The 24,068-nt window shown below is 37.6% G+C and overlaps 2 protein-coding genes and 1 pseudogene across 8 annotated transcripts in view; 1 reads left to right on the forward strand and 2 right to left on the reverse strand.

Moving 5' to 3' along the window:
- PBLD (phenazine biosynthesis like protein domain containing) overlaps window positions 1-13,678 on the reverse strand; it is a 37,224-nt gene extending 23,546 nt beyond the window's left edge. The window contains exons 1-3 of one of the 3 annotated variants that reach the window (XM_074374102.1): window positions 13,663-13,678; window positions 5,586-5,640; window positions 1,915-2,043 (exon numbers count right to left, since the gene is read on the reverse strand). In XM_074374102.1, coding sequence (XP_074230203.1) covers window positions 1,915-1,998 — 84 coding nt within the window. In that variant the 5' untranslated portion in view covers window positions 1,999-2,043; window positions 5,586-5,640; window positions 13,663-13,678. Of the gene's footprint in view, window positions 1-949; window positions 1,259-1,914; window positions 2,044-5,585; window positions 5,641-7,176; window positions 7,253-13,662 lie in introns of those variants that run through there. The other 2 variants (XM_074374101.1, XM_010951685.3) reach the window with 2 other exon arrangements.
- Window positions 2,052-5,592, reverse strand: LOC105066369 (histone PARylation factor 1-like; annotated as a pseudogene).
- Window positions 13,679-13,947: 269 nt separating the features above from the next.
- On the forward strand, window positions 13,948-24,068 carry HNRNPH3 (heterogeneous nuclear ribonucleoprotein H3). 5 transcript variants are annotated; one of them, XM_010951692.3, is made up of 10 exons: window positions 13,948-14,143; window positions 19,190-19,320; window positions 19,836-19,974; window positions 20,489-20,628; window positions 21,131-21,217; window positions 21,495-21,610; window positions 22,629-22,764; window positions 23,372-23,467; window positions 23,547-23,639; window positions 23,766-24,068. In XM_010951692.3, exons 2-10 carry the CDS (start codon window positions 19,209-19,211, stop codon window positions 23,840-23,842), a joined length of 996 nt encoding a protein of 331 aa, XP_010949994.1. In that variant the 5' UTR covers window positions 13,948-14,143; window positions 19,190-19,208; the 3' UTR covers window positions 23,843-24,068. The 5 variants fall into 5 exon arrangements, with proteins under 5 accessions (XP_010949994.1, XP_010949992.1, XP_010949993.1 ...); XM_010951690.3 differs by having other exon boundaries at window positions 13,949-14,143; window positions 20,489-20,673; XM_010951691.3 differs by having other exon boundaries at window positions 13,949-14,124; window positions 20,489-20,673.

Below are 24,068 nucleotides of genomic sequence, written 5' to 3' on the forward strand. Positions count from 1 at the left end.
TTTTCCTGAGTTCACTTGTGTTCTCTGTAGGTGTTTAAAGAGTCCACTGTCTCCAGCCATGGGTAAAAGAATCCAAGGGCAGAAACAAAACAGTTTAAACTTCCATTATAATTTTTCTTGATTATACACTGGGGAAAGTGCTAAATGAACCTCTAGGAGAGCAGGATTCTCATGTCCACAGAACAGAAAACTAGCAAACTTATCTTTAGATATCTATTCATCTAGGCCATTAAATGAGCCTGGTCTCACAGGTCCAAGTCCCAAAGAAGTGAATTGAGAGACTCTGTAAAGAGCATCCCTGGGTCATGGATTTCCTCATCTTTTTCTCTTTTCCAGTCATACTCAAGTATATTGCTTTGAACTATACTAAGTTTTTGCTTAAAATTTTATTTTCTAGTTTTGCCAAACATTTAAATCACATGCAAAATATATTTAATGGAGATACACACACACACACACACACACACATATACACACACATATACAGAGAGAAAGAGGTATCCTAAGTCTGGAGTATAGCAAGTGTTCTGGAGGTAAAAAGGAGTAAACTGAGGAATAATACTAATTCTTGTCATCTGGTGAAAACCGAGTACATAAATCACTCAAAACTTTTTTCAAAATTCATGAGGCAAGTATACTGATTCTCGACAGGCAGGTTTAGTCAATTCCACAATTCCTTCACGTGAGGTTATATTTGCCAGATTGTTTCCTAAGAAAGTTCACAATTTAGAATCTGGCTGTTAAATACTCTCTCACTAATACTACCAAGCTCTTATAAATAAAGCCTTTTAGCTTTATTTCTGTCTGCGTTTTGTGGTTAGAAAATGCCAGCTACAAGGCTGCATAATCAATTCATCACCAAGGTAAGATGAGGACTCTGGGTCACCATCTTGCTGCCCCATCTGAGGGAGAAAATAAGTAGACCAAAGACTCGATTAACAATACTCACCTGTCTCAGTAAAATCTCAGCCATTCTCCATCTTGATTGCATACTCAAATCACTTGGGGAGATTTTAAAACAGCACTGCCTGGGTCCCACCCCCATAGACTCTGTTGTGGTTGGTCAGGACGCAGCCTGGGCGTAAGAATTTTTAAGCACCTCAGGTGGTTTTAATATACAGCCAGCTTGGCATTCACTGCACTCCAAGGCCCCAGTGCACACCTGGCCCAACTCAATAAGACTTAGTTAAGAGCATCAATTGCTTACAGTGTTCCTGAAGTAATTCTCAGATAATCTACTCTTATAGTAACTGCTCTGAGTGGAAATGTACCTTGGCTTTGTTTCCTAATATCCAGGTAACAGCACAAACCAGCTAAGGTCAAGGAATATTTAACTATTCTGTTAATACTTATCTAATCGAAAGCCACTCTTAAAATGAGACTTTCAGTAAACTGGGTTCTCCCTATCTTAGAGCTTAATTCCTCCTTTCTCCTAAATTACTTAATCCCTTGCAAAATATATTATTTCCTTGGTCCTGAAAAGAATTTCTAATTGTCTGAACTATAGGCAAGGTTAAAGTTATTCAGCTAGAATTTTTTATGCTAAACGTAGTATCAGCCACTTCCTGTCCCATAAAACTCATCTAATTTCATTTTCCTCTGCATTTGGTGCTAACTAAATAAAAACCCAATGGCGACTAAGGGAGTTCTAGTTCTTTTTTTTTTTAATTGACTTTAGTTCTTCTTTACATGAATCTTCATTTCTAAAACTAAGCATCTAGGTGTAACAGTCTCATCATACAATTTGGTCAAAATCAACTTGCAGAGATGAACATTGCTGATGTCATCGACAAAGAACATAAACCCAAGAGGTAAACAAACAAGTGGGTCTGATTTTTTTTTTTTTAAGAAATACTTGGTTCTACAGGAATCTAAAATTTCAGCCACTGTACTTCAAAACTAAATACTACTTACATTTTCTAGGAGGCAAACAGCAGCAGGATTCCCACGAAAGGCTTTTGCTGTGAATGCATCTGCTATGAAAATAGGGAGCTTCATTTTCCTTGCAAGCTCTCAAAATGCCAGCAGTCTGCCTCAATTCTGCTGCAAAAAAATCAAAAAGTTAATGTTTTACTTGATGTACAGAAGCAACTAGCATTTCCCAGATCCAAAGTCAAGCAATTATTCTAACACACCCACATTTAAAGGTAAGTGATCCTGATTTATTAAGCCTCTAAATTAAATTTTTTTTAAATACTGGAAAAATAGACTATTTTCTTTTCATACTATACATATATAATTTACAACATAATCATATTCTTAGAGTAGCCAAAACTAGATTAGGCTATGTTTTTAATGAAGTGAACGAAACTTCCAACAGGCATATATGTTGCTGATAGTTTCCCAATGAACACTACTGCCCTTTTAAAAGAATGCATTTTTTTCTAATTATAAAAAATGCTCATTATAAAAAACTTGGAAAATCAAAAAGTGACCCATAACCATGCAAATGAACAATGATTTTTTTCCTCTATTTGCACTTAACGTAGTCAAAGGAGCCTCATGCTTTAATTAATTTTGTGTTATTTTATAAATCTGCAGATGGAGACTCTTTTGAGCTCATGATATAGAAATGTTTAAATAAAGCTTTGCATTATAAGAATAATACTTTCTCTTTACTGACAATCTATAACATACAGAAAAGCGGGGAAGTGGGGAATAATCTCTATTTCCACTCCCTAGAGATAAATTCTGTTAACATTTCAAGTGTTTCCTCTGCTTTTAGAAAGCAAAAGTTTTGTCATAGACCTGGAGGGGTTCCTCCCTCCCAAAATTACAATTTTTTTTTAAGTCCAGCAAATTGGGAGGTGATTTGTTTAAATCTAAAAGAAATTAACCCATTCTAACATGTATTTCTTATTCTCAAGGAGATTAAGATAAACATACTGATGGGAATCTTTGCTGGCTGCCACACCTCTAGGCAGCTCCCAGGCCTACAAATTGGTTTCTTTTTCTTTTCTTTTTCTTTTTTTTTCTTAATAAAAATTTTAAGCAAGTGTTTCCATCGATTTATTTTCTGTATTTCTTAAAAACAAAAAATCACATCTAATACTAATGCTTTGAAGTACTGTACACCAAAGAAAGGCCACTGCACTCATGCTGCGAGCTTGTCCACGTCCTCTGTACTTTTGTGTGCCAGATGGTCTTCAATAATTTCTGCAAAGAGATTCCTCTTCAACAGATTATATGCAAGAGATAAAAGCTGTCCAGCAACTTCATGAAAATACTGGGAACCATGACAGAAGAGGTCGGTCCCCAGCTTTAGCCGCACCCCATAATCGCATTCATCCTTAGCAAACTGCATGAACGTCACCATTTCCCGAACAGGAGCAAACGCCCTGAGTCTCTTGTCATCACTGGGCGCACTGGCGATGGTCCTGCAGATCCTCCTGAGGCTGGCATCTGTTTCAGGGAGCTCTCGGTACCCAACATCATTCTTATCCACTGGGACAACCAAGCCTGCCCGGTGAAAGGTCTTTGCCACAACCCTCTTATCTCTCTGTCGCATCTTCGTGCTTCTGTTTCAGGGAGAACCGCAGTTCTTGGGCTGCTTCTGTGAGCTTCTCATCTATGTTTTTCAGAAGACTAGTTTTCTTCTTATTTGTTACTTCTTTAAGTTTTTTCATCAAAAATAATTTGCAGCAAACATGTTATCTCCATTTTGAACAATTGTACAGCTTTTCTTTGCTTCATTTCTACCAACAAGTACTGGAAGTTCATCAGGAGAATCCCTGAAATACCCCATGTGGAACTGAGTTTTATTATCTTCAACAAAAATGGTCTGGAACTCGGGAGGATCATAGTAAAATCTCCAGTGGAGATTACAATTCAGGCTTGCTGACTTCCTCATTTTCTGTTTCCCGGCCAGGATATCATAAGGGCCTACTAACCGAAGTCCAAGGTTTGCAGAAAGTGAATCAGCTGGCTTCTCAGGACCAAGACCTTCACAGAACCTCCAGAAGTGATAGAAATCTTCAGGCAGAGAAAGCCTGGAATGACGTTCTACTTTTTCTCGCAGGTCACTGGGGACGTCAGCTGCACAGGATTTACTCTTCTGCACGGCAGCTGCTTTTTCACACTGCGGCCCCTCCCCGCCAGGCTTGCGTTTCCCGCCGCCACCCACCATCCTGCCGCTGCCTCTTTTTCTTTTTGCTTAATTTATTATACAAGCATTTTGCTTAACTTTCTTGCCAAATGTCTGCTTTTCTTCTGCTTTTTTTTTTTTTTTGAGGGCTAAGTGATATATTTGTTTCAGGTATACAACGTAATGATTCGATGTTTGTATATATTGGGAAATGATCATCACAATAAATCTTGTTAACCCATCACTATACACAGTTACAAAAAAAAAGGTTTGAGTGTGATATAACTTTTAAGATCCACTCTCTTAGTAACTTTCAAATATGCAGAACACTATTACTAACCATAGCCACCATGCTGTACATGACATTCCCCTTGAACTAAAAGAACTCTGACTTTGTCTGGGGAGGCAAGGTGCCCAGCCCCATAAATGTATCATAAATGGTCTAAGCCCATCAGGATGATCTCATTCTCCTTTGCCAGATGCTCACTCTTTCAGATCCTCTTGCAGACAGAGATGGACACATGACCTAGTTAGAGCAAGATTGCTGGAGGGATTCTGGGAAAATCTTTTTGCTTTTTGATAAAAGGGACAGACCAGAGAAAAGAATGGACAGCCTCTTTTTCCTGTCTTGAACATGTTGCTGATGCCTGGAAATGCAAAAAGTCATCTTTTGACCATGAGATGACAAATATGAAGATAAAAAGCTAACAAACTAGGTAAGAAAGAGTATAGGTTCTTGACAATATAGTTAACCAGATAAATAAACATAAGACCCTCCTACTTTCAGACAAGTAAACAGCAAATGTTCTTAAAGTTCGAACAATTGTCAGTCCATGAAGTAGCCAAAATAATGCCCAAAGTAGCCAAAGATGTCCACCATCCTAATTCTAAAGAACCTGTGAACATGTTATGTTACATGGCAGGGGGGGATTAAGGTTGCAGATGGGATTAAGGTTGCTAATCAACAGAATTTTTAAAATAAGATTATTCTGGATTACCCAGGTGGACCCAATGCCACAGGGGCCTTTAAAAGTGGAAGAAAGAGGCAGAAAAGTTTAAGTTTTGTGATTTGAACATGCTATGGAGCTGGTCTGAAGATGAAGGAGGCACAAACCAAGGAATGTAGGTAGCCTTCAGAAATTGATTAAGGCAAGGGAACAAATTCTCCCTTAGAATCTCTAGAAGGAACAAATCTGGATTAGTCCGTTCAGGACGCCACAACAAACCACAGACTTAAATGGCTTAAACAACAGAAATTTATTTTCTCACAATTTGGAGGCTGAGAAGTTTCAGATCAAGGTTGATTTTAGCTCAGTGAGACCTGTTTTGGACTTTGACCTCTAGAAGTATAAAATAAGATGTTTGCATTATTTTTACCCATTAAATTTGTGATAATTTTTTACAGCAGAAATACAAAATGAATATAATGCAATATTGATACTGGCAGCCCTCAAAATCCTAACTGCTGCACAAGTTTCCAAGAACAATAGTTAATACTTACTGAGCACTTATTACGTGTTAGACATTGTTCTGTGAACAATTCATCCTCAAAGCACCTGCACGAAATAGATACTTATTATAATTTCCATCTCCATTTTACAGATGAATAAACAGAGGCTCAGAAATTTTAAGTAATTGCCCAAGGTCACACACGTAGGCAAGGCCCAAATTTGACCCCAAATAGTCTAACTCCAGAGTCCACATTCTTAACGTCATGCCTTCGGACCAGAATTTGAGGCGCTCTTACTTAAGGAACTAAAATCTTAGTTCTATGAAATTGTAAACTATCACTGCATAAGAGAAATTTTGTCTTCAGCATTAAAAAACTTCAGACTATTTTTGAAATGAAAACTCAGAGTTTAATAATTTCTTAGTTAGAACTTTTAATACAAAGGACCCAGGTACAAGAAAGACTAAATAACTGTATTATCTTATGTATGAAAACAAAACAAGATTTATTTCTGATTAAGTAAAAAGAGTTCTTTGTCAAGTGTGGAAGTTTCTTAAGCATTTTTGTTCTACAACAGTGGTTCTCAGATTTTAGCATGCATCAGAATCACCTGTGGGGACTTGTTAACACACGGATTGCTTTACTCCATGCCCAGAATTTCTGATTTCATAAGTCTGAGGTGGGGCCCAAAAATTTACATTCCTAGCAAATTCCCAGGTGATGCTGATGCTGCACTTAGAGAATCACTACAAAAAGAGGATGAAGTTTCTAACACCATAAATATATACAAAATATCTAAAGTGTATTTTATCATTTTTATTTTTATTCTTGGTCAAAAGGTAGAAAAGGGAAGTATTTTTTACTCACTTAATCAATTACTATCCCTGTTTGTATTCTATGGTGACAGATTATGCTTAAGGTAGGGTTCACATTAACATATTAAGAATTTAATTTTCAAAAACTACTGTGTTATTTCCTCAATCCCAGGCACATGCTAGATTTTGGGGGATAAAGTGATGAACAATTCACTAGCTGTCAAGAAATTCTCAGCCAGTGAGGAGACTGATGTAAAAATTATAAAATATGAAAGAAAAAGATAGTAGATAAAATGCTAAGGAACACAATGAGAGAGAAATAACTGCCCAGGAGATAGTGAGAAGGAGCACCAGAGAGGTGACATTTGAATGGGTACAAAAACACACACGAAATTATCTGGCAGTTCCAGAAGGTGGGAACAGGCATCTTGGGCAGATTAATTCCAGGGCAAACAATTGGATATGGAAATAGATGGGGGAAGAGGATAGGAGAGGGTGGGGATAAGGCTATATAAAGACTTGCTGGAGCCAGTGTTCATGATTTGGTCTTCATCTTTGTGGGCTGGGAAATCTAAAGTTCAGTTCAACAGCTACTGTGTGTCAGGCAGACTCCAATGCTAGGCACCCAGGAAGAGGGGAGAGGCTCATAAATGAGCCATACTTCTCTACCCTGAGGATTTAACCTAGAATTTATTTTTGAAGATCTTTTTTTCTCTTTCTCTGTCCTTAAAACTAATTTTTATTTCTATAAGGAAAAGGCAGCCTTAATCTCCCCCGCCTGAATTGCTGAGAGAAAATTTGAGGCAGGTAAAGTTTGAAGAACTTGCCTTTCTATACCCAGTAAGTGGGCTTGCACACATTTTGGCATCCTGGTCAATCTAATGGCTGCTCCTGAGGTGCAGCTCTCAAGCAGGGCTCTGCAGCTATCCCGCAGGGTGTTTTACAAAGGAAACAAGTAATTTAAATTCTCTCTCTCTAGTTTCACATACCATCTTGACCCCTATAGTGGCTTTATATGCCCCTCAATAATGCCAAGCAAGTATGCTGTTTAAATCAGTTAACCCCAGAGGGCGTACAAGCTCATAAATCTAAATTTATATGATTTCTCAACTATTCATATCTCTTTTTAAGGTTAGTTTTTAATCATCAGATTAGTATATGAACATAATTTTTTTTTTAATGGACCACCAGGCCAGAGCCGCCTGGGGATGCCTGACACTGTTGCCCACCAGCAGGACTTTCTCCCACTCTAGGTCACAGAAGCCAGGCTGAATATAATCTTTTTATAAACAATAAGAGTACAATAAAATCTAAAATCCCATTTGGCAATTCCCTGTCCCACCAACCTTCCCCAGAGGTCCATCAGGTTAGTTTTTGAGAACACCTAGACACTTCTCTGAATTCTAACCTTATTTCCATTTACCATGTAAATGTAGGGAAATCATAAACCTCCCTTGTTTAAATAGCTTAGTCATTAAAACTGAGCATGGGTGTGTCTGGGAATACAGATGCTTATTTGTCCCTCTGTAACAGTCTTAGTTTGTTTACAGTCTCCTGTGGCTACAGACAACAGAAAGTTGATTCCTGTTATTCTGTAGCCATTAGTATAAAATAACCCACTTAACTTTTGCTTATGACTACTGCCTCAAAACATGGCTACTCATTAATAAATGCCAGTTCTTTGAAAATATGAATACTCAAAGGGTATACGAGTAGCTGCGTTCCCCTGCTAGAACCGCCAAACAAGCTCTCAAGGTCCATTTGTAGGAGTACGTAGGGTAGTCAAGTTTCCAAGACTCCAGACACATCCAAAGGAGGCGCTGCATGTGGCAGTTTGCCTTTCTTTAAAAAAAAAAAAAAAGAAATGTGAATACTCAGTAATGGCGTTGACTAACATTCAAAGTGTACATGAACAGTATCTACTTGCTGGTGAAAAGAAAGTAAGTAAAAAAAGAATTACAAATTATAAGTAAAAAAAGTTTTAAATCAAAATTTGGAACAATATTTATTTTTTAATTAGTTTCATTTAGCTACTAAGATTTTATACATATGGCACTCAACTACTTTGTGTTTACTTTTATTCATGTTTCCTAGATTTAATAGAAGCTCTGAAACACTACCGTTGTTAAAATACTTATAGACTAGTTCTGAATTCAACTACATTTATGTTCAAATATGCAGTTTTGGAAATTTTTAACTTTTCTATTGATGTTTAGAGTTCTCATCTTACCATCATGACTTACCATTTATCAACCATTTTTTTTCCTGTTTCAGTTTTATTAGGTAGAATTATTACAGTTTGACTGCACATACACATTATATTGCATGTAAATACATATATTACCAACCAAATTAAAAAAAATACTTTGACTACCTGAAAATAAACCCCACATTCTTGCCCTCTAAGAAGTTCAAGGAACTAGAGTGGATTGCAGAAAATAGATTTTAAGTTGATGTTATGATCCTTTCTAAGTAAGAAAAGCATGATTCAGAACTCTGCAGCGGTAAAACCCTTTCACATGTCAAAAACTGGTTAGGCTTTTTCTTCTGTTCTATAATGGAGATGTATTTGACTATCCAACTGTATTACGTATTTTGAATTTTGAATTTTTGGACAGACTCACAACAGACACTTATCAATCTTTGTGTAAAGCACGGGTAGAGTCTTGCTCTATCTTGAAATTAATAGGGAAAACTGGGTTTACAGAACTTTAGAGAAAAAGACTATCTCTCTACACACATACTATTTGGATTTCTAGTACCAGAAAGTAAGGCTGTCTCAAAAATAAAAAGGATAGGTACATGTCAAAGGATACAGGAGCCAGCCCGAAAGTGCTCTCAGTAGCCTAAGCAAGAACAATTTGAGTCACAAAATAAGTAATGCAGTAGTGAACTGTAACTATTCTGAAATTTTTTAATCATTCAAAAAAAAAAAGGGGGGGGGGATCTGAAGCCTGTCAATAACCACGTAAGGGAGCTTGGAAGTAGATCCTCCAGCAGTTGAGCCTTGAGAAAAGACCTCTGATTGCAACTTTGTAAGAGACCCTGAACCAGAGCTCAACTAAGCTGCTCCTAGATTTCAGATCCATACAAACTATGAAATAATTAAAATTTGTTGTTTTACGCTGCTAAATTTTAGGGTAATTTGTTAGCAGCAATAATAGCTAATACAATATAATTTTTCCCCTAGTTTTATTGAGATATAATTGACATATGTTATTGTGTAAGTTTAAGGTATACAGCATAATGGTTTGACTTACATATATTCTGAAATGATTACTGCAGTAAGTTTAGTTAGCATCCATCACCTCTTATAAATACAATAAAAAGAGAAAGCAAAAAAAGAAAATTTTCCTTGTGATAAGAACTCTAAGGATTTACTCTCTTAACATCTTTCATGTATATAATATACTAATAGTAACTATAGTCATCATGCTGTATATTACATCCCTAGTACTTACCTCGTAAAGTATACTTTTTGTAATACTTGGAAGCACCCCCTGGAAAACACAGGGACAAGTTGTAGTTCATCTGTTTGATAGTTTTATTCCTCATTGTAAGTTAATAAATTCTCATTCCAGTTTTTACAGCAAATATACCTAGCCTGAGACTATCTCCCCAAATTTCCACAGTGTCTTCATTGGAGAAATATGTTTAGGTTTCCTGCCCAGTTTTTGATTGGGTTGTTTGGTTTTTTGCTATTGACTTGCATGAGTAATGCCTTTCTATCTTTCATAGCCCAGCTAAATTTTACTTATCCTTCAACTTTTAGCTCAGGAATTATCTCCTTGAGAGAGCATTCCCTGAACCCCAGGTAGTGCTAATGGTTCTATTCTTGTTCCACCAAATGCCCTCTGCTCACCCTATTTGATCACTTGCTATGGTTTAATATAATTTGTCTATTTAATGGAATGTATCTATATGCTTCTGAAAGTCAGGGACAACTTCACTTTATGTACTTTATTTTCTGTGGACTGAAACATATACTGAATTGCTAGGAATTCAGTAATGCCCTCAAATCAATTTCCATTTTATTAACAGCAACCATATCTGCCTATATATACTGGGAAAACAATAGTATATTACTATTCTGTCCACAGATGATACTTGGTATTCATATGATGTCACATATTTCCCTGGAATAATTTTCTGTCCCCCAACACAGTGCTTAGGACATTGTACTTACCAAAAAAAAAAAAAATTCTATTAAATTCACTGTTGAAATTGAGTTTAACAGCAGGAACCATATTTATTAATGACATGACAAACATACATGGAACAGGATGGGACTGGAATTATTATTTCAACTGCTAGTCTCTACCCTATATAACGATACAACCCATTTTAGAGATTAAGAAACTGAGGTTCAGGAAAGTTAATTGCCTTAGGATCAGAAAACTGGTACGTAAGTGTCAAAACAGGTTGAAAAAAATTTACAAAAGTGAGCCATTACCCTTCAGAAAGAGAAATAAGGCTAAATGAATCAAATTTAGAAAGAGTTATTTGAAAAATTTGTGTAAGTACATTAGTCATTTAAATAATCAATAAAATGTGTGCTTGGTGAATAAACCTCTACTGTATTTTTAGTAAGGAGAAAAATTTTTAAATAAAATGAAAACTTCATTAAACTTCACAAAACTTAAGACAGATTGTGTTCAAAAGGTATTAACTACCCTAGTTACACACAGTCCTAGAAACTTATTTGTAGATTTGTTACATTTTTAGCTTATTTGCTTTTCCTGTAGACAGTAAGATTATGATAATCCAGTTTTTATGTTACTTCAGAATGCCATTGTGGGTATGTGAGCAACTATCTTAACCAATTTTTAGTGAATCTGCCTTCCCTCCCCCAGAAGAGTGCAATGTCTTTCAATTTCCCTTTCTTTCTCTTTCTGGCTCTGCATGGAATTTTCCTTTTCTCTTCATCCTGGTGGTGTAATACAGGATCACGTGTTCATTGTCTTGTTTTCTTCTGGGTGGTGTGGGTACTTCTATTTCCTTCTCCTTTTTTATCTTTTCTCTCATTATGGCCTCTAACAAGATTCTCTCCAAGGACCCTTTGATCTCTATACTAAAAGGAAAGCACTGAAATGACTGAAAGGAAGACAAAGAGAAATGAAAATCCCCAAAGCAGCTGGGGGTCCTTAGTTTCAACCATCTCTATGGAAACAATTTCAAAGAAACCAATCTGGAAACAATTCTGTAGGGATCAATGGAGCAGTGGTGAACCAATCTCACCAAGCCTTACAGTATTCAACTTGTAAATGGAAATAGTTGATAGACGGTTTTTTGCAGGGGTAAAAAAGTAATAAAATAGAAAGCCAAATAAAAATTAGGTTTGCCCCTAGATAATGATATAGCGTACTTTTTTAAACTCAAAACTTCCTACTTGCTGTAACAATAAAAAAGCAAAAGGAATGCATGTGCTAATCTCAAGTTCCTTCCAAGCATTCATACTGGCAAACAGCAGAGTGCCCAATACAAGGAAATTGTGGCCAAAAAAAGAAAAAAAAAAAGAGAAAAGAAAGAAAACATTGCAGTTTGGTGGTGAAAAGTCACTAGAATGATTTTAGGATTGTGGCCCATAACCATAAAAAGCATGTGGAGTAAATGCCAAACTCAATCAGGCAGTAAACAGATTGTTTGAATTCAGGCAAGGGGTGAAAGGGATTACAGAATTCCACCTACCAAATCAGGTTGAAAGACTGAAAGGGTAAAGTAGTAATGTAATTTGAATCCAGGGAAGAACTCCATCTGAAGCGTGGGAGCTTGGAGTCCTACTAACACAGCAATTATTTAAAAAAAAGAAAAGGGGGTTGAGGGGGTGGAGCTCACAGTGTCAGTGACACCAAGACATCACGTTTCAGGCCTGTTCTAAAGTTTCCAGTAGATAAACTGTTAACTTGCAGGTCTCCGGAGAAGGCAACTCCAGTGTTACGGGACGTTAACTTCAATTTGCCTAAAATGATGTTTGTTCCGTTAAATTATTTACAATCTCAGGTAGGTCCTTAGCGCTTTAAGACCCCAGCTATCCCCTAAAGTAAAACCATTTGGGTTTAAATCCTAGCTTTTGCCACTAGGTGTGTGACCTTGGGCAACTTTTTTCATTTCTCTAGAACTCAGGCATCCCATCTGTAAAACGGGGCTAGTAACAATTATTTTTCAGGGTTAGTAAGAGTCAGTGAATTGAGCACAGCACTTAGCTCAGGAAAGCTCTAGACTGTGAGCTGTTACTACATTATCCTTTTGTTTTTCTGTGTCTTGTAATGATGACCACACTATGCCTTCTGCCCACTTTGAGGCGTATTTTGAGGGAATGGGCTCAAGAAAGACAGTAGGGCACGATGACCTAGCCCATTCTTACTGTTCTACACTTGTCTTAAACAGGTCTGAGGATGAATTAAAGCCATGAAATGGAAGTTTCCATTATATGATGGAAAACTGGCCTCCTGTCTCCACTCTACAAAATGAAGACCTCATGGAGGAAAAATTATTCGTTTTTCCACTACTAATATCTCTTGCGTCCCCTCATCTCACCTTCGATGGGCTTTTCAGTGTCTGGAGTAAAGTCTTTGGCTGAGCATTAAAGGTGTACAGATTTCGTTCACATTTACAACCTACGGGAACAGCCGTGTGTTCAAACTCATCCCTCGCTCTCCACTTGATACACGTTCCTACCTTTGCACTTTAACTTGCATTTATGTCTGAACCACGACTGCCTGCCACCCTTTTTACAGAAATTCGGTTTGCTTGTTTTTTTCCCCCAAAAGGTGCCACTAGGAACCTTGGTGGTATGACAGCAGAACCAAAAAGTACTAGGTGTCACTTGTACGCACAAGGATGCATACACTACTTTGAAAACAACCCGAAGTTGGCCGCGAGCGGCTGATGGTTAACTAAGATTACAAAGTGGGAGAGATTAAACCCAAGAGAGAACGCGAAGGCGAGAGGAGGAAGCCAGGAGCGACTTACAAGGAAACTTAATCATGAGCCCCAGGCCCCCGCCCCCAACGAAGCCCACTGTGGGGCAGCTAGGCCAGCGGCGCCAAGGCCTGGGAAAAGAGCCCCAACCCAGGGCCTGGCTGGCACTTTTCTATCGTTCCAGTCGAGAAACACTATTATTTTTACTTCATAATGCAAACATGGTGGACAAGAAAAATCCTCCCCGAGTCCGGCGGCCGAACCACGTGGCGCCCTTACCACGCAGGTGACACCAGGGTGAGGGCGGGGCCTTTACGGAACTGGTTCTTGGTGCAGCAGAGCACTGAGGAACTTTTTCCAAACCCCGACACCACAGTGTCTGCAACACTCACAGGCAGGACTACTACTGCTACTTCACGTCCTCCCCGAGAGCAGAAAGGTGGGTTCTGAGAATCTGGCGGTTTTCTGGTAAGCAAGGAAGGCGGAGTTCGCAGCTTTTTTCTCTAACTGGACTAGACCCGGCTTTTCTCCACCTCTCCCCAACAACGGGGGTATCCCACCAACGCGCAAGCGCACTTCTTGCCGCCTGCGCCAAGGCGGGACTGACTCTCTTGTCTCGCGAGAGTGGGTGGGGCCGGCTAGTCTTCCTTGCTCTCGCTCCACCCCCCCCTTCTCGTTCGCTCTCTCCCATCCCCCCAAGTCAGTCGTTCTGCTGCGCAGCTCCCTTAGCGGTTGCCAGCGCCGGAGACGGTTGGGAGAACCGTTGTGGGAGCGCTACACGAGGCGGGCGACTTCTCTTTCCTCACGGCCGGACCCCGCGAGCATCGGAGTCGGCGTTTCTGTCGCCCGACAGGGTATCTGAAGTAAAAGGGGGTAGGTTGGGCTGGTGGTTTTGAAAGCGGAGTCGGGAGAAGGACGAAAAAGAGACTGGGAGGGGGTGGGGTGGGGGGAAGTGTGGAGGTCGCCGCTCGGAGGCGGCCAGGCTGCGCCTCCTAGGCGATCTCCCACTTCAAGGAGGGCGGCCTGCCCGGGGGAGGACTTACTCAGGTGGAATTCAGAGGACGAAGCCGAGGCCCGAAGTGGGAGTATCCAGCACTTCCCCTCTTTTCCCTTCTGGTTTGGCCTCCGCCATTTTGGGTACGGTAGCGCGGCCACCTCGGCTTCCCGCCCTTCTCCTCTCTTGCTACTTTTTGCCCTTCAGCTTCCAAAAACTGATTCAGAAGATGGGGGGTTGGTTGAAGCGCCGTGGAAGGGATGAGGGTGGGGAAGGAAGCGACCAGGGAAAGGCTGGGCACTTGGGTTGGGGGAGGATCTGGGCCGTCGGGCGCGCTCCCGATGGAAATGGCGCCGGATGGTCCTGGTCTCCCACCGCGGCCTCCCTTCCTCCGCAGTCTCGGCTGGGCTACCTGGGCTGGCGGGACTGCGAGTGACTTCTGACGCAGATTCCCAAGATGAGAGAGGCTGGAGCTGGGGGAGGAAAGCCAATGGCGACGAAGGCGCTGAACTCCCAAATCCAGGACAAAGGAGGCAGGCGGCCTCCTTTGTAATTCCGCCGCCCGGTGGCGAAGGTTTTTAAGCCAGTCTCGGCTGCTGGACGGGGAGGGGGGAAGGGGCGTACTCTCCCCTAGCTTTCTGGTCTCTAGGGCAGCTAGATAAACGAAAGTCTGCGGGGAGGAATAAAGGACGCTTAGCCGGCCCTTATATTCCAGATTTGGAACTTCGAAAAGAGTACGTACTCATTTTCCAAGGGGTTTTTTTCCACTTACCTTAAACGTATTGAAAGAGTTTGTGGGTAATTGCTTTGTGAGCAGAGAAGCATGTGACATCAACTAGGAATGTGTAATGGGCTTAGTTCAAATAGGTCGTCTGGGTCCAGTGAACTATGATACGGCTTTTTGAACCTTTGGGTGGGGGTGGGGTGATTTAGCAATCGTTCTGTGTGGTTTGACAGATACTGGGTTAGAATTTAAGTATGAGTTTTACTCTTTGGGAAAGTTTTTAAAACAACCAGTGATGACAAATATGTGTGTATAGGAATTGAATTACTGTCTTTCAGCAGTTAATCTTCAAGAGTTTTGGCGATAAGACTGTAGAAGTACTTCAAAATAGACTTGATGTTTATTTTCTTTTGGTAGCTAAGCATGTTTTTTATTTGGTATAGGACCGTAGTAACATTTTGACCAAAAAAATAAGCCTACTCAACAGAAAGACTAACTACAAGCCCGGTCATGTGATGGAGTGGTGATTTTTGGTCCTTAGAACATTGGGGAACTGGGTCTGTAATTTTCTCTGAAGACCATACAAAAGGGACGGGCAAGTCAGGAGAAAATTTTCAACAATGCATATGAATTTTTATAACAAGTCTATTATCTATTTTTCCAGCTTTACAAACAAAAAACTTTCTATTCTTGTTGAAGATGTTCTGTGATTCTAGTGGACTTTGAAAGACAGGCCAGTTTCCTATATACGATATGATGTAAACTCTTCCCTGATTAGATTACCCTGGAAACCTTTTTTCCTGCCCTCTTTCATCTCCATTATAATCTGGAAAGCAATCTAATTGCCTTTGTTTTTATTAAACTTTTGGAGGGGGGCGGTGTCCTTACTTTGGTAAACAAGTGGCTGGTCTGCAGTGGGTGGTAACTTATTCTAGAAAAAGAACAAATAATTTGAGACCTCAGCTCTTAGGTAGTGGTGGTGTGTTTACATTGTTTTTTATTTAAAATTAAGGGGCAAGCACAATGAAAGGGGAGTGATGTAAAATTTCCATTTTAATTAAACATCTCAGCATCACTTTGGGGCCAGAATTTCAAGTTCTTTTTTTTTTTTTTTTTTTTTGAGCAGCAATGGGCCATCATTTAGAAAGTTAGTTATTAATGTATCAAGCCCTTTATGTATTATACTTCAGGAGATAGCATGTGCCTCTGTTACAAAGAAATTTTATCTCATTTGGCCTTCATTAGATGCTTTTTCTTAACAGCTTTGAGATAAAGGTAGAAGTTCACATACTGTAAACTTGATCCATTTAAAATGATAAAATATTTGGTCTTTTGTGACTGGCTTCTTTCACTTAGCATGTTTAGGAAATTATATTTAAAATCTCATAGAACTGACTAAAATTACCTAATATTTCAACTGCTGGTGTTTTAATTGGTGCTAACACTAGGAATTCTTAAAGCATACTTTTGATTAGCCATGACATTTAAAGAAAGATTGAGATGGATTATCCTGAATAATTAGTAAATGCTATTTAGGTAGTTTCTGAGACCGCTTTATTAAGATATTAGGGAAAATTGTATTTTTTATGCCTTTAGTTTGTCTTGGTTTTGTTTTGTAAATAAAATTCTAGGCTCAAATTGAGTTTTGAAGAGGTAAGAGAGTGGCTTGTCTTTATTTTGTACTCTTCATACACATGCGATGGAGAGTCACCCCATAAAATAGTTTGTCTTCTGAATCTGGTTAACTTTTCCCCAATTTAAATTTGTATTAACAATTTGATATTTTTTTTTTATAAACTGCACAGGTCTTATTGGTACAGGCTGACCCCAAAATCAAAATAGTTTGCTTGCAAATATTTCTTGGAAAGTGCTAAGATTTATAGTGAAGATAAGTTAATTTCCATCTTTTTCTGGTATTTGTTCCTAATGGTGTCTTTATATTGAAAAATGCTCTAAATGACACGAAGCACCACATCTAAGGTCTTCACAACAGATCAGATTGACTTTGCAAAGTTCTTAAATTTTTCATGAGGAAGTTAACATTTGAGGTTAAATCCTCTGCACTTTTTCCTCTTCTGTTCCTAAGTCACCCATTATAGAAAACAGTTATTTCTTAAGTTGGTGCTATGATTTAAAAAAAATTTTTTTATTTTTGTTTTTTGGGAGGAGGTAATTAGGTTTACTTATATATTTATTTTTAGAGGAGGTACTGGGGATTGAACCCAGAACCTTGTGTATGCTAAGCATGCACTCTACCACTTGAGCTATACCCTCCCCCTAAAAAAATTTTTTTTAAGAAAGTGATAAAGATGTTAACCTCTTTCCCAAAGCCTACTTTCCAGGCTACTCTAGAACTTTTTTAAAAAAATTGTCTAGCTACTATGTATCCTAGTAAACATTTTTCAGACCCTTTTTTTCCCCTCTGCTTTAGAGAATTTCTAAGGACACTTGAAAACTTAAGCCTTTGTTGACTTTGAAAAAGACTTGTTATAACAGTCCTTACTTTCTTTCAAGATTCAGAATAGTTTCCTGTCCTTTAAGGTTCTGTTAGTTTGTAGTTTATTTCTTTAGTTTTACAGGGCCCCTTAAAATCCAGTGAGAGTGGCTGCCATTGAATGAATACCATGTTGCAGACCAAGTACTGTGAACCATTCTTAAACAGTCCAGTGCTACTAAGTACCACTGCTACATTTTACAGTTGAATGCACTGTTTAAGTAGTTTGCCTAAACTAAGTAGCCGGTGAGTAGCAGACTAGAAATTCAGACTCAATTTCCTTTCTCTTAAAAGTTCATATTAGTTATTTGTGTGCATAAGGATTAATTGTTAATGTCAGATAAGAATTTGCTTTCTTACTATTTTGAACATATATGTCTAGAGTGGCACTTAGGGTTGCTTTAAAAAAATGGCAAGACAAATACCAAAGGTGATTCATATGCAGAGGTAATTGATTAATAACCAGATTTGTATAACTTCTACATTAGCTTATTTTAAACGCATGGGTTCTAGGAAAAAATTTTACTCTTTGCAGATGCTACCCATAAGTTACGCTGATAGGTAGATTGCATGAAGTTAAACATTAGTGAATATTGTTTATATGAAATACAATCCTCAAGCTTTAAAGGAGTCAAGTGAACAATTGTTTTGTTTACAGCGGAGGAAGTGGTGAGGGAAAGGTTTGAAATATTCAGGTGAGTAGGATTCCTACAGCTGCATAGAGAAATTTGTATGGTCTGGTAAGTTTCTGCAGCTGAAGGACTTCTGCATTAACCTCTTGAAAACGTTATGGAATTTTAAAAGAAACGGTGGTTGTTCTTTGGAAGGAGGTTTGGTGAATGGTTCTTTTTGGAGGGAAAGGAGGGCTTGTACTCTTTAATACTTTAATGTGAAAATGCATTACCTTTTTTAAAAAAGTGTTTAAAATTAAAGTAATAATGGTTAATATACTATCTTCAATAACTTCCAGATGGGTAGATTAAAAAAACACACACACTGATACTTAAATTAGAAGGCATTCACTTTTGAATGCCCTTTTATCTCAGTTTTAAGATTCAACCTAATTAACTTTGTAATTTTAAAACTTGCTTTTTTGGGATTGTTTAAATCAGATTTAAAATAAATAGGAACTTTTGTCCCTTCAAAAACAATTTAATGTGTTCAGAATAATAGTGCATCTGAAAACTTTATACTTGTAATACCACTCTTCCAACATCAAAGACGTACACGTTGTACTTTTGACTTAGGTTCTTGCTGTGAATGTGTGGTGGTATCATGTGCAACTGTTGAGTAATTAAGTTTTAAAGGATTTGCATAACCGTTCAAGTGAGTTATAAAACCTGAAAAATGTGAGTGGAAACTTGAGGAAGAGGTTAGAGTGGACATTAAGATCGACAGGGTCAAGAAATAAGAATTTGAATACTGATAGTGGGATTATGTAAGTTTTCTTAAAATTAGACAATATATAGTATTTGATCCTTAGAAATTCAGTACTTTAGGTGGGGAGGGGGTCAGATTTCACTGCCTTTTCCCAGTTTTTTGCCTATTCCAAAATAGAAAGTTATCATTGTGTTGTGGCATTGTTACCAGAGTCACTGAACCATATGTTACATTTCCTGTTGTGCACCACTGAGAGGTGTTTCTTCAGTACCTCTGACAAGAGTGTATTTTGATTGACTGCTTTATGTGCTTGTTTATTTTTTATAGCATTTAAATCGGTATTGAGATGGATTGGGTTATGAAACATAATGGTCCAAATGACGCTAGTGATGGGACAGTACGACTTCGTGGACTACCATTTGGTTGCAGCAAAGAGGAAATAGTTCAGTTCTTTCAAGGTACCTCTAGTATTAGTCAAAGTTTAGTAGTATTTTAATTTTATATTTGTTACTTGGTTTTTAATTTGTAAAACTCATTTGTTTGGGGGACTTTCTGATTTGAGTATATCTTGGTTAATGTATTAAGTTATACAATATGCTCCAGTTAATATTCAGTACAGAATGTGTAGAATGTGTAAAAACCTAATATATGATAAACTTAATTGAGAGTAATTATGTGTGAAGTCATTTATTAGCATATGGAGCATAGTTAAATTTGATTTTTTTTCCATGTATTATTAGGTGGGTTTTTAGAGTGTGTAATTTTAAAAGACATTGGTTGCAAAAAAAAAAATTATGTATTCCAATAATATTTGAAAAAAATCTTCCTTTTGTATGATGGGGTGTTGGGAAAACTAAGCTTTTTTTTTTTGTTTTGTTTTGTTTAGACTTGTTTTAAATATTTGATTCAGATGGGAATGTTTCAGCCTTTAACACTGTTCCCCTTGATGGGGTTATTTGTCCTTGGGTTAAAGGGTTGGAAATCGTGCCAAATGGGATAACATTGACGATGGACTACCAGGGGAGAAGCACAGGGGAGGCCTTCGTGCAGTTTGCTTCAAAGGAGATAGCAGAAAATGCTCTGGGGAAACACAAGGAAAGAATAGGGCACAGGTGGGGATGGAGAGTTTGGGATGGTGTTAAATTTTTATTTTTGGGGGTTGTGGGTCACTATTGCTTAAATGGGGGGGTAACAATAACATTTTTCTGGGGTAGTTTAAAAGAATTGATAATTATCTAAATTTAACTTGGAAACTACAGATTTGGGTGGGGAATTAATGCTAATAGTTTGCTTAAATTAAAATTAGATTGTTTCCATTTTTCTGTAGGATGTTGTTGATAAATGCTTTTGTATAATCAACTATTTTCTCTAAACACCTATCATGTACTAAAGGAAACAAGCTAAAATTATGTATTTTGTGAATTGTTTTCAAATGACTAATTTGTCTATGCAAAACTTAAATATTAATTATTTAAGTTTGTAGGTGTAAACAATGTTAACTTACAGTGTATTTAGGCAATTTAAATTGGGTTATATCTAGATGTAGAAAAACTGCATTTTGCCCAGTATTTTATTTACTCTAGTACATTTATGCTGAAACCTGTACCTTAAACCATTTTCAAATAGGTATATTGAGATCTTCAGAAGTAGCAGGAGTGAAATCAAAGGATTTTATGATCCACCAAGAAGATTGCTGGGCCAGCGACCAGGACCATATGATAGACCAATAGGAGGAAGAGGGGGTTATTATGGAGCTGGGCGTGGAAGTATGTATGACAGAATGCGACGAGGAGGTGATGGATATGATGGTGGTATGTGTATCTAATGAACAAAGGTTCTGTTGTCATTTTCTTAATGTTTCTGACACTTTGTCAAGAAATACAGAAATGGCAGTAATTTCAGTACCTACTAGGTTTTAAAACCTGTTCATGAAAATATGGATTCCCATGGCCAGCTATGGGACTTGACTGATGCACATATTGTCACCTAGATGACTTGACACTGAAATTTTTAAAAGATACTGGCAAATTTTGACCTTTTATTTGGCACCAGGATGAAAATTAGTTTTGATGTCTAAATGTATACTTGTCAGATTTTTTATTTCCACCAAGTGTTAACTGCTTTTTTCTATATACACTAAGTTGGGAGTTACAAACTTGTAATAATAAGTTTAACCAGATTACTTGCCTCAAAATGTGCTTTTGTAAACTACATTATAAAATTTGTCTCCTAAGAGTGTATTCTTGTATTTCTCCTTAAATTCTACAGGTTATGGAGGTTTTGATGACTATGGTGGCTATAATAATTACGGCTATGGAAATGATGGCTTTGATGACAGAATGAGAGATGGAAGAGGTAAAATAAATATTAAAGACATAGTCATTTTAAGGTGAATTTTAGTACTTTACATGCACTTAGTGGTAATATGGGTGACTTGTATACAGAAGTCAACTCAGGCATATTTCAGTGCATTCCTACATAGGGCTTTACACAGTTGTATACTTAAAGGGAAAGTCTCCATTTGATGTTTAGAACAACTGTAAGTATTAAGATTTCTTAGCTGTCAGAGAAAAGGTAAATAGGAAAAGGTGCGTATAGGGAAGAAATAATCTGTGGAAATTTTATACTCTAGGTATGGGAGGACATGGCTATGGTGGAGCTGGCGATGCAAGTTCAGGTTTTCATGGTGGTCATTTTGTACATATGAGAGGACTACCTTTTCGGGCAACTGAAAATGACATTGCTAATGTAAGTAATTTTAGTAATTCATTACTGGTATCATGTAATCCTGGTACCTAAATTTTGAGGCACTGTTAATGTACTCATCTTTTTCTTTTTAGTTTTAATGTCAAAAGTCCTTTTAATTTGAAAATACATGTCCTTATCAGTAGTTGATGAATTTGTGTCCATTGTGTGCCAACCTACATAGGATTCAAGCAAGTAAAACTCCATTCATAAAGTCTAGTTAATAATTCGGTGAATGACTGAACAGCAGGAAGTGGTGATGACTGGAAGATTATTTCCCTTGTGTCAAGTTCTGAAAATGTTGTAAATGTGTAACAAGTCAGTAAGTTTTAGTGGTTTGATTTTTCTAGGCCATGTGATTAGAAACTGAAGAACTGCAAATAATGGGAGTAGATGCTCCTATCACTCATTTAAAATTGGTTTCAAATTGGTTAAAGAATCAGCAGATTTCAGCCCAAATCAGTCACATTTATCATTCATTGAGTAGTTGTGGTACAGACCCACTGGCCTACAAAGCTTGAGAGTATTTACTATCTAGCTCTTAAAATTTTTGCTCTGGATCACACTGGGACTCAATTAGATTAAGTTCCAGGTACATTTTAGGATCACTTAAGTCTGGTTAACTTGTGATTAGAACTAAATGATATATTTTGAGAGCTGTCCATATACAGTTGGTAGGCTTATCAGACTCCATTGTTCTGAGTCATAACACCCAGTTTCTTTGCACATGTAAGTCTCAGGTGACTTATTTATGTTTCAAACAATAATTTTGAAATACCTTTCTTGGGAATGGGGTGAGGGAGCTTACTCTTGGCAGTAAGTAAAATGAGACTTTTTTCATCTGTAAACGGGGTAAACTATTCTCTAACTTAGAAATACTTTTTAAATTTAATACCACCTACCTTATTTTAAAAGCAATCACTTTACATTTGTTTTAATAGATGAGATAAAACCAAGGTGTATGGTAATTGGCTTTCAATAATCTAAATAGAAAATTAAGTAAATGTTTTGTTTTACTTAGTTCTTCTCACCACTAAATCCGATCCGAGTGCATATTGATATTGGAGCTGATGGCAGAGCAACCGGGGAAGCAGATGTAGAGTTTGTGACACATGAAGATGCAGTAGCTGCCATGTCTAAAGACAAGAATAACATGCGTAAGTGGTATTACTTTCTCATTTTTAATTCCTCTAGTATAAGAGGTTCTAGGATCTATAGGTAATTCTTGGCAGTCTGGGACCTGAAACCATGAGCCTCTAATAAGTGTAGGTTTTTAATGGCTTTCTATGGGGCTTTCTACGGGGCTTTCTACTGAGGAGTTAACTCATACTCTTAATACTCGACAGATTGTTAGATCTTGAATTATTAAAGAGGAAAAATTCTTTTGTATTTGCAAATTAATACTGTCTTAACCTATACATTTGATCAACTTGGGTAAGTTATTCCTGCATGTCATCAAATCCATTTTTAAACCATTGAGTTTAACCTTGACCTAAATCTGGTCTCACATCGGTCACTTGGTACTTAAGTTTTCCTGGACACTACTCTCAAGATTCTAATTGAGTTCTGTGATAGGGCCTGGAAAATATTTTTTAAAAGTATACCAAAAGCAGGTTTTCTATCTGAGTCAGCCCTTTTATAAATATGGAAACTGAGGTCCCAAACACTTGTTACTTGTTCAGTATTAGCTAGTCACCCTTTTTATACTTTTATTGGTAAATTTGATCCCTCATTTCTTTCTCCCCATTACTTTTTTTCCTAAAGAACATCGATACATTGAACTCTTCTTGAATTCTACCCCTGGAGGCGGCTCTGGAATGGGAGGTTCTGGAATGGGAGGCTACGGCAGAGATGGAATGGGTATGTAAAGTTTTTAAAATAAGCTGAGTATCTACTTTAGCAATCAATCTCAAACTTTTTTTTTTTTTTTTTAATAAAGATAATCAAGGAGGCTATGGATCTGTTGGAAGAATGGGAATGGGGAACAATTACAGCGGAGGTTACGGTACTCCTGATGGCTTGGGTGGTTATGGTAAGTGTCTTTGATTACTCTGGTTCATTGTGTTAGTCCCCTTATGTGGAACAATTTAAAAGTTTATACTATTTTTAATGTCTTTTTAATCTCCTGTTAAATAGTTCTTAATTTTTTTTTTCTAAGGCCGTGGTGGTGGAGGCAGTGGAGGTTACTATGGGCAAGGTGGCATGAGTGGAGGTGGATGGCGTGGGATGTATTAAAGCATAACCACCAACATAGAAGTCCTGACAACAGCATCTGGTCTACTAGACTTTCTTACAGATTTAATTTCTTTTGTATTTTAAGAACTTTATAATGACTGAAGGAATGTGTTTTCAAAATATTATTTGGTAAAGCAACAGATTGTGATGGGAAAATCTGTTTTCTGTAGGTTTTATTTGTTGCATACTTTGACTTTAAAAAAATAAATTTTTATATTCAAACCAC

This window comes from Camelus bactrianus, chromosome 11, assembly GCF_048773025.1.
Source record: "Camelus bactrianus isolate YW-2024 breed Bactrian camel chromosome 11, ASM4877302v1, whole genome shotgun sequence".
NCBI lineage: Eukaryota > Metazoa > Chordata > Mammalia > Artiodactyla > Camelidae > Camelus > Camelus bactrianus.